Source organism: Alternaria rosae (genome assembly GCF_020736505.1).
Source record: "Alternaria rosae strain MPI-PUGE-AT-0040 chromosome Unknown BKA58scaffold_2, whole genome shotgun sequence".
In the NCBI taxonomy this organism is placed as follows: Eukaryota; Fungi; Ascomycota; class Dothideomycetes; order Pleosporales; family Pleosporaceae; genus Alternaria; species Alternaria rosae.
In genome coordinates this window covers 673,353-689,466 of record NW_025763571.1, presented here as the reverse complement: position 1 = coordinate 689,466, position 16,114 = coordinate 673,353, and the positions used below count along the sequence as shown (strand labels likewise).

Here is a 16,114-nt window from a genome sequence, read left to right as displayed (position 1 = left end):
ATCTCGACTGGCCGTTCGGTGCCGCTCAATTAGCCTTTCCCAGATATGTCGTGCGTCGTGACGTCTTTCATATCGCCCGCTCAACCTAGGGCTACGGCTTCCACCGTGCCCTTGCCCAGGACACTCAGTCTCCCCCTCTTGATTCCCAATGCGTCTTCGATCCTCGCATCAGGTTCTCCCTTGCTTCGTCTCATCATCGCCAATGTTATGACGCCAGCATCCACATACGTTCTTCCCTGAAATCCTCTCCTACCAACGTCTCGCAACTCATCTTCCGCTTGGTCTGCTATCCGTTGTCTCGCCTCTAGTACCCGTAGTACAGGGTTATTGCGTGGGTCAGGAAACGCGGACTGTGGCAGAGATTGCATCATCGTGTCGGAAGGTAGATTCGGTGAGGTATTGCGACGAGGGTCGAATTGCGAGGCAGACGAAGGCGAGAAATGAGGATTCGGTTGAACAGCACCCAGACTGCTCAGGCGAGATGCAAAGGCAGGGTCGCGGGCATCTTGTAAAACAGCTAAACTAGAAATCAATGTCGTGTCCCCATGTGCTGGTTGCGTGTGAATACATACCCTCGGTCTTCTCTCCAGTAGCCTGCACCTCGGGATGGACAGTCGGACCCTTTACAGGATCCTGTGCAGGTGCGGAAGGCGCGGGAGCCCGCGTTGTAGTATTCGTAGGGGCTCTGGTAGGGTATTTACGAGCGGCAGAGCCAGCCACCTTTGCGCCTTTGGAAGCAGAAGAGCCCATTATCTCCGTTGGGAATACGTCGAGTGTGGGGTAGTTGCAGAATGTTGAGATGCGTGGTGATAACGGGGGTGCAGATAAGATGCACGTATGGGACTTTGTGAAGCTTGGACCACTCTGATGATGTAGTGGAGATCTCCCGCGTCATGAAAAGGGTTTACTACTTTGGGCGATGCTTGCGAAGGCTGCAACGAATAGTAATTTCATTTTCAAACACATCGTGACATGCTAAATCTACCAAGGGCTATTCTGGCCTATGGGAGCTTTTCGTCGGCACGGTAGTGTCCTGCGACCAGGAATGCCAACTCCAACGCCTGCTTCTCGTTCAACCTGGGGTCGCAGTATGTGGTATAGTTCAGGCTTAGATCCTCGTCCACAAGTCCTTCACTTCCGCCAGTGCACTCCGTAACTGCATCGCCGGTGAGTTCCAGGTGCATACCACCGAGGAAGGACCCATGCTGCTTGTGGATCTTGAGCGCTGATGAGAGCTCAGAGAAGATGCTGTTGAAAGACCGGGTCTTGATGCCAGTAGGCGTGCTGCGCGTGTTGCTATCGAAACGTTAGTGGATGAAAATATTGCATACTAAGACGACTTACCCGTGCATGGGATCGCACTGCCACACTACAACGTGTCCGCTGCTCTTGACAGCTTCAATATGCGCTCCAAGCATCGACTCAACCTTGTCCGCACCATAGCGCGTGATCAACGTAATCTTGCCAATCTCCTTGTTTGGATTGACAATATCGAGTAGCTCTACCAGCTCGTCGTTCTTCATGGAAGGTCCAACCTTAATACCGATAGGGTTCTCGATACCGCGGAAGTACTCAACGTGACCTCCGTCGATTTGACGAGTTCGGTCTCCGATCCAGATGAAATGAGCAGACGTGTTGTACCAGCCCTTGCCGTCATTCGAGGCCTGGGAAGGCTTGTAGCCAGCGGGATGCTTGAGTCTTCTTGTCAAGCTCTGCTCGTACTCCAGAACGAGACCTTCGTGGCTGGTGAACAGGTCTACTGTCTGCAGCTGACCTGATGTGTCCGCACCAATAGTCTTCATGAAGCGCAACGAGTCGGAGATGCTGTGAACAATTTTCGAGTACTTTGTTTGTAGTTCCTCATCCCGAACATGACCCAGTTCCCAGTCCAGAGGGTTGTGCAAGTCAGCAATGCCACTTGCCAGCTGTCCACGAATGTAGTTCAGTGTCGTCGCTGAATGGAAGTAGGCGCTGACCAGTCTCTCAGGGTCAACTCTTCGAGCGTCAGGATCGTAACCATTGAGGATGTCACCGCGGAAGCTAGGGACTTCCTTGCCGTTCAGCATCTCCGTTGGGCTTGATCTGGGCTTAGCATACTGTCCGGCTATACGGCCAATGCGAATGACAGGCTTGTTTGAACCCCAAATCAGAACCAGACTCATTTGCAGCAGGAGCTTGATCTTTGCATCGATCGGGTTGTCAGCGCAGTAAGAGAACAACTCGGCGCAGTCACCTCCTTGCAATAGGAACGACTTTCCAAGTGCAGCATCGCGGAGACTGGCCTTAAGTCGAGCGATTTCTGTTGGTGTGACGATTGGCGGCAGACTTGATAGCTTGGTCAGCGCAGAGGATACTGCTGCTTGATCTTCGTATGTGACGACTTGCTTAATGGGCTTTGACCTCCAGGCTGTAATCGTTAGTACAGCAGCTTGAGCGTCCATGATCCGTCTTACAAGCTGGCGACCATTCTTGAGAGCTGGCGCCTGTCTCAGCTTCTTGCGTTGGCCTTTCCGGCAGTTGTGTCGAGTTTGCGCTCATCGTCGACGAAGTTGGTTGTGATTGTGTTTGGCCACTGGTTGCTGCCATAAATTGGGAAACGTAGTCGGTTAATTTTGCGTGCCCTTCGTTGTCCATAATGTGTTCTCTTTCAGTTAATGTGCCCAGGTACACTTCTTGACTAGTTCAGGGCTGTCTAGTTGCGACACGGAAGATCACCTTTGAGTCACTTGTTAATATGGCAGTTCGGCAAGGGTTCGCCTGCAAGGAGACGTGAGTAAAGGACGCAAACACATGACTCAAGGTACAAAATCTGCAACGAAAAGCGGACTGCGTGCGCAATACTTCATGACGTAACACAGCAAACTTACCTCGAATATACCGATAGATGCGCAGCGAGTATGTAGCCGCTTCTGTGTTGGTCTGTCCGTGTAAGATCTATGTTCCTGCCTGATCCGAGGTTTTGTGCCAGAATGTAGGAATTAAAAGCGTGCATTACTCCAGAATCTAACCAATGGCGGTCACTCTCTTTTCCCATTGGTTACATTTCCGCAATTATCAGCTACCCCACATCCATCTGCTCTCCAATCCACTGTCGTCATTATCTTTCCATCTTCCATCGTTTATACGCGCTCTCCGTATCCCCTCTGCGCTCTGTCAGCCTTCCAAACTGTATTAATCTACTGGCGACATCCACAATGGCCGAGCCCCAACCTTCCACCGTCCAAGAAGGCGCCGCCGACCCGCACGCACCCACAAGCACAGCCGATGACCGCAAAGCCGCCGCCGCTCTCTCCACCCTTGACGCGCCCCAGGAGGGCGAGGATGGGCCGAAGAAAGAAGTCGACGGCAAGGCACTGGACAAGGCGATGAAGGGACTGAATGTGAAGGACAAGAAGGAAGGCGAGAAGAAGAATGTCAAGATCGAGGCAGCCGATGTTAACTTGTTGGTACGTTCACCTAGGAATAGATGCGCAAAGAGAATGATGCGCAGACATATTGTAATCGCTGGGCATAAACTGACAGTTGAACGAACAGGTCTCCGAACTTGAACTCACGAAGCCAAAGGCCACGGAGCTATTGCGCGCCCATGATGGTAACGCGGTGAAAGCTATGACGGCGTTTGTCATGACGGCACCCTGAGCGATTGTATATCTAGGAAGAAGGGACGACTCTGAGCATGAATTTAGCTATCGCTGGTCTTCGGTGTTGCGCGTACTGAGACGTCGAAAGGGCTTCCGGGTGCAGGACGAGAGCTGAACATGCATTCGCATCCTCCGAGTTCAGGCCGCTGACTTGAATGGAGAATAGCCACGACCAATCCGCCCGCTGTCGCAACAATACTGGGCAATATTGGATTGATGAATTTGGGGATAAGCATTCAAGAACAGAAATAAATGGGATTATCACCGACAAGGGTTCCGTAGCATAAAAGACAAGACGCTCACGAGAAGGTTTCGCATTTGAAGACAAAAGATATGACTAGTTCTACTGGATTCTAGACCTCCTCTACAAAGACAGATGCTCCTTAGCGATGATACGCCAGAAATCCACCACAAACTCTCCGCCCTCTTGCAGTAGAGGAGCAAACGCTTCATGCTTCCCGATGGTCGACACTTCACAGGCTATGTACTCCACCACCAGCTTTCTGAGATCCTCGATGGTTCCATCAGGCTTCCTGTCCTCCCCATTGTCGTACGCGTATCTAGCCAACTCAACCACATCGCCTACTCGTCGATCGTAGAGCTTGAACTTGAGAAGGGTTTGGTGGAGCTTGTGTAGAGCCAGGCGTTTGAGAGGGTCGATGAGGCGCATGCAGGCGAAGGTATAGAGACGTGCGTGCGCTAGGAAGACGGGCGTAAAATCTTGTTCTGGTGCGGAATTCTCTGTCGGCTGGAAGCGGTCGAGCATTGCCGTTTTTGGCTCACTGTGTGTGAGGTATTCGCGCCCTTGGAAATTCTGGCGCAGACTAGAAGTCGCTTGGTTGGCCTTTGCGGCTGCTTCTTGCCACGCCTTCATTTTTTTCACTTTCTGAGCCTTGCTCAACCCCCAATATGAATCCGGGATCACATCATCGTATGCTACTGTTTCTGGTTCTGTTTCTGTTTCTGGTTCTGGTGGTGGAGGGACTTCGACATCGTCGGCGGCCCCTTTCGTATCGTCGTTCTTCACAATTCTCTCATCCAAGGTCCAAGATGGTGCAGTATAATCGCAACGATACGAGTACTCGACACATCGAGCGAAGTCATCCGGTTCCATGTCCGGATACTCCACGGACCCTTCTTGCGACTGTACCATACCATTGTTCACAAGTGCATGAAAATGCCATGAGATCGCGGCGACCGCTTTAGAGTGCACAACGAACGCTCTTCTCTCTTTGCCGATGTAGAAAGTGAACAGCTTCGATTGGACAAGACTATACTTTGTCAGTCAACGCGTCAACTGACCGGTCTTACATACTCACTCCTCGAAGGAACATGACGCTGATAGATCACCCATCTTCGCAACTTTTGGATAAATCTGAAGCGCCTAGGTACATGTCGGAGGCATTGTGATATACACCTTTTGAGAGATTACGCGCCCTCAGTGCGGGGTCGTACAGCGCATACTCATACACGCAACATGCGCCTGGTGTAGTACAAGACGATCCTCCTGCCTGTGGCGTCCAGACATGTCTTCTGAACGTGCAGCTTTCTGCACTGTGCCGCAAACGTTGAACAGATACCCAAGCACTGTCACACACATAAAATGAAAACACACTCATGCTTTCGGTCAAGTAAAATATATCATGATATCCAGTGTCTGAACAATAGTGTAATATGATCATCACTTTAGGTTGTTCTTGCCCTAAAGGTCGCGAAGCGCGAGTATGCTTGTAACGGCGCCTCGACAAACACGCCATACCTCCTGCCCCTGTAGGAATTGGAGAAAGCCGCATTACTTTACAGGCATCCAGAAAGCGCGCATAACGATAGTGAATATGAGCAGCGCGTATAGGGCTAGCACTTGACGGGCGAATTCTGCAAACCTACAAGCATAAGCGAGCTCTGGGGCAACCGCAACCGCGTCCCGTCCGTTGCTTTTCCCATCTCAAAACAGGGTTCCACCACGCTGCGTCATCCGCGATCTTAGTAAGGTGATCGCGCGGGACGTTGCACATGGGGTTCCATGCTCGCCGCCGACGTTCTGGACGAATCGTGCGCTCCAAAGCGCGATGATGTGCACCACGTACGTCACCGATCCGTAAATATGGTAGACGCTCCATACCTCACTACTCGTTGTTGAAGTCAACATCCGGCAGCCAGATACACTAACGGCCCTCTACCAACTATCCATCTATCCTGTTTCTCTGCTTGCGCTGCTAGCGCATACAAGTCGTCAACACGGCGCCTCAAGTCCCCTCTCGTCGCGCTCTCGCTGGCATTGCGCTCATCTCTGTATTGTCGGCCGTCGAGAAGCAGCGCAAGAAGAAGGTAAAAGGCAAAGAAGACCAACACGAGTTCAATACGACCGAGGATATGTCTGGTGAACTACAGACGATACCTGCGCGCCATGGCGTCGCAACTTTTGTGCCCAGAGGCCGGACGATCAAGGTCATCAACACATACGGGAAGCAGGTAGTCAGTATGTGGGCGTTCAGTCTGGGACCCCCGCCTGATGAGGGAGACGGTGAGGAGGGTGAAGGGAAGGAACTGGATGAAGAACAACTCAAGAAGGAAGCAGAGCAGATGAAGAAGGCTGCTGAGGAAGAGGGAGAGAAAGATACAGAGACGACAAAAGGAGAAGATGATAAGGCAGAGGAGCCAAAGAAGGAGTCAGATGGTGACGACAATGGCAAAAAAACGCAATCTACCGAAGAAAAAGCCGAAGACTCAAAGGAAGAAGCTGCTGAGGATCCGCCTGAGCAGGCTCCTGATACACCCGACAACGAGAAGACGACCGAAAGCACAGATTCATCGTCAAAGCAGCCCAACAAGCGCACATGGGCGTCGTACCTCCCCTCTATCCCCTACCGCAGCAAAGGCGGAGCGAGCAAGCAGGAAGCAGAGCAAAAGCCTAGCCCTGAGCAGGAGAAGAAGCAGAATGAGGAGAACACCAAGAAGTGGTCTTCATACTTGCCGACTGGAAAAAGCTTCTCCAGCTATGTGCCGAATGTCGAAGTACCAGACTCCAAATCCGTCGTGAGCGCGTTCAAGTCGAGCCATAACCGCGATCCGAACAAGAGCTATGCGGAGCAGTTGTACGATTTCTCGAAGACACCTGTGGGCGCTGGAACTATTGCCGGTAAGTCAACGGATGCGACACTACGTTGTAAGAATCCGCACTAACACCGTGCAGCTGCAACCGGCTCAGGGTACGCATCCTCAGCTTACGCTGTATACTCTGCCTACGCTTCGACGAATCCCTCGAACTCTGAGCAACCTCCCATGGAGTACCTCTCTCTCCCCCACACGCGCGCTGCCTCGCACAAACTCGTACCCGAGGTCGATGACGAGCTCCTGACCAATCTTCGCAACCCGATCGTCACTCTCATCGAAGACACCTCACCTGGTGCACACGATACACTGACGGCGGCGTGCGACGCGAATCAATACGCTGCTCTCGGTGTTGATAAGCCAGCGGAGCATGGTAGCTGTGCCGAGAACCTCGTTCTCGCACTCAAGGAGATCAACGAGACGGCAGGGCTGAAAGGTCCGAAGGCAGTTGGCGCAGATATCTCCGTCAACATTGCACCGACACCTCTTCATCTCTTCATGAATGCGCCACTGCAGTCTGAAGGTACATCTCAAAGCGACGGCGCAGGTACAAAGGGCGTGACACTCAGCGTCGATGAGCCCAAGGGCAAGAAGCGCTGCCACGTCCGCTTCCGCGCCGAGCGAGACGTGGTCATTGTATTCAGCGCCTGCCCCATGGACGTGGGCAAGCAGAACGGTGGACGCTGCATGGCAGCCAACTTCATGGTCGAAGACGTACAAGAAGGCGAAGACCTAGCCTCATCCGTCGCATCGGGCAAAGCGAAGAAAGCGCCGAAGAAGCTAAGCCAAAAGGACAATGCAGATGACACGAAATCAGAGCCCAAAGAAGCGCAACCAGCTAAGAAGGACGACACGGCGGAGAAGAAGGAAGCCCCCAAGAAGCCGGAGTTGAAGAAAACAGAGTCGACTAAACAGGCACCCAAGAAAGATGGAGACGCGGCAGATAAAAAGCCCACTCCTGCACAGAAGGATGAGAAGCCAGATGGCTCCACGACATCTGAAGAGCCAAAGGCGAAGAAGAAGCCTAAGAAGCTTCAGGTGCGTAGCCAGGGGGCGTAGACACCAACACAGTCCTCATGGAACTAGCTGCGATTGGATGCAGGTCGTAGTTCTCGTCGTGGTTCAATTTGCCTTGTTGAGCATTGAATTTGGGATTTTGTACAATAGCTTTGGGTACTTCTGCCTTGATTTATGTAAGCAAGTAATGTCTATGATACTTCCTGACTTTTGCGTGTACCTTTGGGTCTGCCCGTCTTGTGATGAAGTTTTGCGGCATTGGAAACGAAAGGAAGTACATCCAAAAGGGGAGCAGGGTAAATGAATGATCACTTTGCGCCGTAGCAAGCTGAAGGAAGTCATGAGGAAAGTAGATGAATTCGGGATACCGAGATAACACATCAGCGAGGGTATGTATGCTACATCAACCAGCCGCGCACTCACGCACTCACGCACACACCTATCAACTAATCCATCAACCTCCTCTCAAACCATCTAACCCCCTCTCTCCAAGTTACTACTCTCTTCTCAAGCCGTAGCTTCAGCCCCCCTCCCCTTAACATAAACCGTCTCCATCTTCCTTGGCACAGCCGTAGGCTCCGCAACAGGCTCTCTCTTGCCCCACGAGATATACGTCGGCGGCGAAGGCTTAGGCCACGTAACACTCTGCCAGGGGAACTCTAGCCCAATGCTGTTCTGCGGCTCTGGCACTGCTTCTCGCTCGGCTACAGCGGGGGCTGGGGCGGCAGTAGGTTCCGGCGCAGCGTCAGCAGCGCGCTTCTTCTCTTTGCCCCAGATGACAGTGTAGGTTGGGGGGTTGATGCCGACGCTGTTGGGTTGGGTTGGTGCCGGGTTGGCTGGGATTTCTACGGGGCCGTCGTCGGGGAAGTCTGGGGATGTGTCATCGTCTTCGTCTTCGTCATCGTTGTCTGCGGGGAGTTCAGGTGAAGATGTGGGTAACACATCGTCTTCTTGGCGCTTTTTGCCCCAGATTACGGTTACGGTCGGGGGGTTCAGGCCGATGCTGTTTGCTTGGGTTGGCTGCGAGGGAGGGGGGAAGTCGTCTTCAGGGTAGTCTGGGTCTTCTGGGAGGGGCTCCTCGGGGAATGGCTCTTCGGGCAAGGGATCTTCTGGGTCGGAGGGGTAGGGCTCTTCTTCTGAAGGAGGGGCTGTTGGTTCGGGCTCGTCGTAGTCCCAGGTCACGCTGTAGTTGGGTGGACCTACGGTGATATCTGCTGAACGTGTGGAGGTAGAAGTTGAGGTCGGACTTGGGGTTGCGGAAGAGGGAGGAGGACTGGGCGTCGGTGTTGGAGTGGGCTTAGGAGTGGCAGATGGTGTTGGTGTTGGCGTAGGCTTGGGGGTATATGTAGGCTTAGGCGTTGTTGTAGCTGCTGAAGAAGACTTGGATGATGACTTGGATGTAGACTTCGACGTACTCTTTGAAGTGCTCTTCTTTGTGGTAGTCTTTGTCATCATAGTCTTACTCGTCTTAGACTTCTTTGTAGTCGTAGAAGTTGGCTTTGCGTTTCTCTTATCCAAATCCCAGCTCACACTGAACTTAGGCGGAGAGAGGCTGATGATAGCGCTCTTGGTCGTTGAGGTGACTGGAGTTGTGGAAGGTGTCGGCTTAGCAGTCGTCGACGGCTTTGGTGTCGAACTTGGCTTTTTGGTAGACGTTATAGTGGACTTTGCGGTGGACTTCATCGTCGTTGGCTTCGGTGGCCATGGGTGCCATGGAGGGTAGCCAGGTTTCTTGGAAGATGAAATCTTGCTGGATGAAGGAGGCTTGGTAGAAGAATACACTGGAGGTTTGTAACTAGTGACAGAAGCGGAGCTAGTCATACTGGAGTTCGACCAGATAGGGGGAAGAGATACGATGGAGGAGTACTCCGAGGTTGGCTTTGGCGTTGGCGTTGGTTCCGGTGTAGGTGTCGGTTCTGGCGTAGGCGTTGAGGACGCGCCTGGACCATCTCCGTCCCAGGTAATACTGTAAGATGGTTTTCCGATGCTGAACTGATCGCTAGGCTTAGGTGGGGGGTACCCAGGCTCCTCAGGCTCTTCCGGTTCAGGAGTTGGCTCGGGCCCATCAGTGGCCCAGCTCACCCAGAAGGATGGTTTGCCGATGCTGAACTGATCCGTCGGCTTAGAAGGAGGAGGGTAGTCGGGTTCTTGGGGAGCAGGTGTGGGCTCAGGCCCGCTCGTCTCCCAGCTGATCCAGCCGGACGGAGTACCAATACTGAATTGATCAGTAGGCTTAGCTGGAGGCGGATACTCAGGTTCTTCGGGAGCATCTGTGGGAGCTGGGCCGGTGGTTTCCCAGCTGATCCAGCCCGATGGTGTTCCAAGGCTAATTTCATCAGTTGGCTTGGATGGGACAACGGGCTCTTGTGGCTCTTCGGTGGGTTCTGAGTTGCCAGTTTCCCAAGAGACACTCTGTTTGGGCGGAAGAACGCTAATCTGGCGATTTTGTAAACCTGCAGGTGCTGCGCGAATGCTATAAGAAGGTTAGTGACAACTTGCCAGCTTAGAAGACGTGACTAACCTAATGGCAAGACCTAGCAGTGCCAGCACAGTGTTCCTTGCAGGAGCCATGATCAATCAGCAGAGTCTTACGGAAGATTGATTGACAGGTTATACGGACATCTCAGCATCAACTCAATCTTCGCGAATGTACGGCAGAGTTATAGACTTCGCTCGGCTCACCATTCTGGCCGGCCTGACCGCACAGGCGACGATACTGTCTGTAAATGAAAGATACGAGCCTAGACACCATCGTGCCGTACGGAACATCGCTTGCACGTGTGCGATACTCCAGACATTGCATTAGCGATGCTTGATAGTTGTGGTTCCGGGCTCTAGGTCGTGCTTTCGATCTCGCAGCGCAATATATCCAGATAGCCGTCGCGTACAGCTGTGGCATGACCTAGAAAGGCCTAAATATAGCGATAAATCGTACTCTATAGAGCGTTGATTTGGCGAAACATGGGACCGTCGGCAGAATTAAAGTGCATGTTGTTTGGCTAATTGCTGGATATTTGATGTGATCGTGACATGCATGCGAACAACCGAGAAGTACGGGGTCGCCAACGCAAAGCCCCTGCAGATTCATATAAGCCGGATCCAGCTCTACATCGCCCAACGTATTCAAAACGTTATCTGTATACCATCCTCCCCTGGTCTGGAGGCGGACATGCTTGGCGCTTTCTTGTCCAGACTAAAATGGCAAGCGAGGATTTCAACGCTCGCATTGGGAAAGGTGAAAGCTGGTAGTGACTTACTCCAGGGTACCACGCAGTCCATCTACGCTCCAGATCATCTATGTTTAGACAAGACAAGATCAGTCTTGTAGTTACTCGTACTGATAACGTCCTTGGCAGTTATTCAGCCAGTGTGGCATCTGCCTGAAGCCAGCCATACTTTCCTGGGGGTAGCCCGACGTGGTCTTGATAGATGCAGGCACCAGCTGATGTTGTGTGTTTTGGCGAGGTGTCGAGAAATACTCGCACAATTTGCGTTGCATGCACATGGTATGTAACGTCAAAGTCTTACCCGTCCGCCGGAGGATCCAACAGCTTGTCCAGAGGCCATTTGCGTATTGCCCTTATGCTGAGTGGGGAGACGTGACCCGCTTCAAACATCTCAAGACCAGCCCAACCTATCATTGCAGCATTGTCGGTGCAGAACTCGGGTGGTGGAAAATGCAACTCGACATCCGGATAACCATGAGCGCAAAGGGTCTTCGCAAGTCTTACAGCCGTTAGCATCCCAGTCGACGAAACCATGTGTTCTCGCTACTGCAGGCAGACTTACATGTGCCGGAGAAACGAGTTGGCAGCCACGCCACCAGCCATGACAACCGCAGGCACGGCTAGAGTATCTTCCTGGGTCTGCAAGCCTAGTACTACTCGGGAAGCGACATGCTCAAAAGCTGCGCGCATGGTTTCGCGTGCAAGATCCATACGCTCCTCAAGACTAACGCCTGCCGCCGTTCGCTCGACTTTGTTGAATTTCCTAGTGATCGGATCCATGCCAAACCGAACGATGCGCTCGACCATTGTCGTGATACCTGAAAAGCTCAGCTCAAGACTGTTGATCTTAACACCTCCACCTGATTTAGTCAATGGCCGATTGAGTGCCCAGCCCCATTTCGTCGCGCTCTTCTGCATGGCGTCTTCATGATTCAACGGGACCTGATACCAATCGTACAGGTGTTCGTAAGCATCCAGGTATGTCTTGGCAGAATAAGTTGGTGGCTTCGAGACATGGGTAGATGCGTCGCCAGGTGTTGGCTTGCGGGCGCATTCGGGCAGCGCAAATGCCTCGAGGAGAGCTCCGTACATGGTGCTCTTTGATGCTTGTAGTATTTCTGTAGGCAATACTACACGTGCGATCTTGTCCAAGCACTCCCCCACAGCTATGTCATTTGTAGAGCCTAGCACGCGGTGGTCCGTCAAGGACGCCGAGTGTATGAGCAGTGTATGGCCACCTGAGGCGAGGACTGATAGAAACGGGAATTTCGGAGTGACTTGGATCGGGGTCGAATCGAGGACGCCGCTGTATTCAGACTCGGTGTGGGCTTCAAGGGCGCTGACCATGCGTGGCGTAAGCGCATGAGCCTGCATGTGATGGACTCCGACGAGAGGTTTCTAGCATCGGCATCAGCAGCAAGTCCTCAGAAAGAAGCTAACGCAGTACCTGCCATGCTACAGCCAGTCCCTTGGCGGTGTCAAGACCAGTGAAGAGATTGCTGCGCATGCCTGGCCCACGAGTGACAGACACGAAATCAGGCAGCCTTCGTGTCGCGAGATCGACTGTGGTTATTTGCGCATCTTCTGGAGGAATTCCTCCATCTCGCATGGGCAGAGAGCGAATAGCTTCATGGAGAAGCATGGCAAGGTTCTCTTGATGCGACAGAAGCGATACCAGCGGGTGAACGCCCTGATAGATGGCATTGTCCGATGTCACTTTCTTGTGGAAATGCAACTGCGCTGTCGTGCGGCCACGCTGGGTTCCTTTTTCCACTATGGCTACTGAGGTATCATCGCAAGACGTCTCGATGGCAAGCGTCATCAGACAGCGTCGAGGCCTCCATTGCGGGGGTGGGAGGATTCGCGATCGGACGACGGCTTGGAGTGTTCTGCATCGAGGTCGCATGCCTCGCAGGTCGGCAAGTGTTTAGAATCGGCGAGACGTGGTGTTGAGGGCACGACGCGTTGGCGATGGGCATGCACAATTCTGCATGAACGGCGGAAGGGTTCCGAGAGGCCTGGGCCCTGTGACGTACTGGCTAGCACCCGAAGCTTCGAGCCTCACATGCCAACAGGCCCATTTGACACCACCTGAGTCGTCCCTCCTACCCATCTCGACGATGCGATTTACACCCGACGTTTCTCCCCCCCATGGCTGACGTAGACAAGAAGACGGATGGCCCCGAGCCATATTCCTCGACGGGCTTCGACTTCACCCTGTTGCCCGACTACGCGAACGACTTTGTCGAAGAAGACCATTTTATCGAATTCGAAAAAGCTCTCGCTGCGCCCGAGAACTCTCCCTCGACCGAAGACCTCACCGCCCTGCCGCCCGATCGAACCTTCATCTCCGCCCAAAATGACTGGCGACCCGTCCACCAGCGCGTCAAGCGGCGCAAGAAGAGCAAGGCGCCCCCGCGACGCGGCAAGGACGAGACGCGTGAAGGCTTCGTCTATGTGCTGCTCAAGTGGCCACTGCTCTTGGTAGTGCTGGGGTGGCTGTTCTTCCTCAGCATAGCCTACGTCTTTACTCGCCTGTACATATACCTCTATGAACACTGGATCACATGGCGAGGCACACGTCAAAGACTGAGGCAGCGGCTGCAGGATGCGCGATCCTACGAAGAGTGGATCGAAGGCGCAAAGGAGCTCGACGCATACCTGGGCAACGAATCGTGGAAGGAAAAGGCTGACTATGCCTACTACGACAGCAAGACGATTGCAAGAGTACACCAGCAGATGGTCAAACTGCGGGAAAAGGCCGAAGCAGAAGAGAAGATCGGATCAGGGACAAAAGCCCCCAAAGGCCAACACACGGCTGTCGAGGATCTTCGTGCACTGCTAGAAGGTAGGAGCCCTGTCTTTCCCAAGTCGCAAAACCCATCTAACGTCGTACTTAGCCTCCATGAAGAACAACTTCGTAGGCTTCGAGAACCCCCGACTGTACAGCGAGACGTACTACGGAACCAAAGACCTCGTCCAGAAATTCGTCGACGAAGCCGAGACCTCGCTTACTTTCCTACTGCAAACGACACAGCTCGATGCAGAGAACAAGCGCGCCCTGTTCAAACACCTCGGCAGTAACTTCGGTCGCACTGCGCTATGTCTGTCTGGAGGAGCGACATTTGCATACTACCACTTCGGTGTGGCCAAGGCTCTGATGGATGCCGAATTGCTGCCAGAAGTCATCACTGGTACATCTGGTGGAGCTCTCGTCGCTGCACTGCTATGCACGAGGACCGACGACGAACTCAAGAAACTGCTTGTACCCGCTCTGGCCCATCGCATCACGGCTTGTCACGAAGGCATTCTCACTTGGTCAAAGAGATGGTACAAAACTGGAGCGAGATTTGACAGCGTCGATTGGGCCAAAAAATGCGCGTGGATGACTCGTGGCAGTCTGACGTTCAAGGAAGCATATCAGAGGACTGGACGTATACTGAATGTCTCTTGCGTGCCCTCCGACCCCCACTCTCCGACCATCTTAGCCAACTACATCACGGCTCCGGACTGTGTTGTCTGGTCAGCAGTTTTGGCATCTGCTGCCGTCCCTGGAATTCTCAACCCAGTGGTCCTCATGAAAAAGAACAAGGATGGCAGTCTTTCACCCTACTCTTTTGGACACAAGTGGAAGGATGGGAGTCTCCGGACGGACATTCCATTGAAAGCGCTGAACCTCCACTTCAACGTCCGATTTTCAATCGTCAGCCAGGTCAACCCCCATATCAACATCTTCTTCTTCTCATCCCGTGGCTCGGTTGGTCGACCTGTCACCCATCGCCGTGGACGCGGATGGAGAGGCGGTTTCCTTGGTTCCGCCACAGAGCAGGTATGTCAAGCTCACAATGGACTCTCGATGCACATGCTAATCTCTTGTTTCAGTACCTCAAGCTCGATCTTAACAAATGGCTAAAGGTGCTTCGCCATCTTGAGCTTCTACCGCGACCACTAGGCCAGGACTGGAGTGAACTCTGGCTACAACGCTTCAGTGGGACCATTACAATCTGGCCCAAGTCCATACCTTCAGACTTTATGTATATCCTCTCGGATCCAACCCCAGAGCGGCTGGCACGCATGATACACGTTGGACAACAATCGGCTTTCCCCAAGCTGAAGTTTATCGCGAATCGTGCCAAGTTGGAATATGCCATTCAGGAAGGGAGGCGGAGATTCAGACCCCGCGGCGCACGCGATGACGATATTGTCAACGCTCTTAGTGAAGAGGACCTTCGTAGCTTGCTCAAGCGCACAAGGAGCGATGGCCCTGACGATGGGGCTCCATACCCAGCTACAGAGTCAGAGTCCTCCTCCACTGCAGGACCATCGCGGCCAAGCTCGCCCGTGAACCTCCCTCTCGGCCTTACATTCGCTCGTAAGAAGAAGAATGCGCCAGCTGATCTAGCGAGCACTGCTGAGAAGCCAGACGCCCCCGACAGCCCATCGTTGGGAAAACGATTGAGCGGATGGTGGTCCGCTATGTCGCCCCAAGCCACAACACACTCTACAGCCCTCAAGCCTCGTCCCCGTGATTCGCCATTTAGTCACGATCGTCCTAATTCAATGTTCGAGTTCCGACCAAGCGGCGACATCATAGACGTCCCTACAGGAAGAAAGCAGAGTAGGGTTTTCGACGACTCGGACGGTGCCGAGGAAAGTCAAGATGTATCAAGGCGCAGACAGCAGCACAAAGGAGGCATGTTTGGCGACACCGATGCTAGTATGAAAGACACTGAGGATCATGGCGAGGCAGCAGATTTCGGTGACGACGAGGAAGACCGAGACGAAGTGCAAAATGTTGGAGTGGGTCTTGGTCTTGAGGGGCAGGGTTTATAGATTGCCTTCCTTCACCTAAAATCTAAATTAGAATGTAAAGATATTAATGGCAAAGTTATTCATCTCCAGCTTATAGCACACTTCTGGTAAGGCTGCGAAGGCTGTATAGAACGCAAACAATGTGTATGGAGGAATTTTTTGAAATGGTCAACCATCTAGCCTCAGAATGACTCTTCTATCTTTTCTAAAACTTATCTCTCGTATATGTGCACCCGCGACAACACTAGCGCTTACGCACGTGATAGTCGCGTCTGTTAGGCTTGGCATGTCGTCATCGACAACACG

At 52.9% G+C, this 16,114-nt stretch overlaps 7 protein-coding genes across 7 annotated transcripts; 3 read left to right on the top strand and 4 right to left on the bottom strand.

Annotated features, from left to right (window-relative positions):
- Positions 1–80: 80 nt before the first annotated feature.
- BKA58DRAFT_307505 (class-II DAHP synthetase family-domain-containing protein) lies at positions 81–2,634 on the bottom strand (the record flags this gene model as incomplete). The annotated part of the gene is made up of 6 exons (XM_046167162.1): positions 81–517; positions 573–753; positions 909–922; positions 1,025–1,296; positions 1,345–2,407; positions 2,454–2,634. 6 exons carry the CDS (start codon positions 2,632–2,634, stop codon positions 81–83), a joined length of 2,148 nt encoding a protein of 715 aa, XP_046028553.1.
- Positions 2,635–3,194: 560 nt separating this feature from the next.
- Positions 3,195–3,639, top strand: BKA58DRAFT_435448 (uncharacterized protein; the record flags this gene model as incomplete). Its single annotated transcript, XM_046173337.1, has 2 exons — positions 3,195–3,446; positions 3,535–3,639. The coding sequence occupies 2 exons, from the start codon at positions 3,195–3,197 to the stop codon at positions 3,637–3,639; spliced, it is 357 nt and encodes a 118-aa protein (XP_046028552.1).
- A 366-nt stretch (positions 3,640–4,005) lies between these two features.
- BKA58DRAFT_408513 (uncharacterized protein) lies at positions 4,006–4,794 on the bottom strand (the record flags this gene model as incomplete). Its single annotated transcript, XM_046172092.1, has 1 exon — positions 4,006–4,794. The coding sequence occupies one exon, from the start codon at positions 4,792–4,794 to the stop codon at positions 4,006–4,008; it is 789 nt and encodes a 262-aa protein (XP_046028551.1).
- A 1,220-nt stretch (positions 4,795–6,014) lies between these two features.
- On the top strand, positions 6,015–7,811 carry BKA58DRAFT_308371 (uncharacterized protein; the record flags this gene model as incomplete). Its single annotated transcript, XM_046167199.1, has 2 exons — positions 6,015–6,780; positions 6,835–7,811. 2 exons carry the CDS (start codon positions 6,015–6,017, stop codon positions 7,809–7,811), a joined length of 1,743 nt encoding a protein of 580 aa, XP_046028550.1.
- A 465-nt stretch (positions 7,812–8,276) lies between these two features.
- On the bottom strand, positions 8,277–10,340 carry BKA58DRAFT_397849 (uncharacterized protein; the record flags this gene model as incomplete). The annotated part of the gene is made up of 2 exons (XM_046171450.1): positions 8,277–10,242; positions 10,291–10,340. The coding sequence occupies 2 exons, from the start codon at positions 10,338–10,340 to the stop codon at positions 8,277–8,279; spliced, it is 2,016 nt and encodes a 671-aa protein (XP_046028549.1).
- Positions 10,341–11,293: 953 nt separating this feature from the next.
- Positions 11,294–12,902, bottom strand: BKA58DRAFT_397848 (glycoprotease family-domain-containing protein; the record flags this gene model as incomplete). Its single annotated transcript, XM_046171449.1, has 3 exons — positions 11,294–11,495; positions 11,559–12,394; positions 12,444–12,902. The coding sequence occupies 3 exons, from the start codon at positions 12,900–12,902 to the stop codon at positions 11,294–11,296; spliced, it is 1,497 nt and encodes a 498-aa protein (XP_046028548.1).
- A 161-nt stretch (positions 12,903–13,063) lies between these two features.
- On the top strand, positions 13,064–15,994 carry BKA58DRAFT_417382 (acyl transferase/acyl hydrolase/lysophospholipase). The gene is made up of 3 exons (XM_046172632.1): positions 13,064–13,844; positions 13,897–14,825; positions 14,879–15,994. The coding sequence occupies exons 1-3, from the start codon at positions 13,148–13,150 to the stop codon at positions 15,827–15,829; spliced, it is 2,577 nt and encodes an 858-aa protein (XP_046028547.1). The 5' UTR covers positions 13,064–13,147; the 3' UTR covers positions 15,830–15,994.
- The last annotated feature ends 120 nt before the right edge of the window (positions 15,995–16,114 follow it).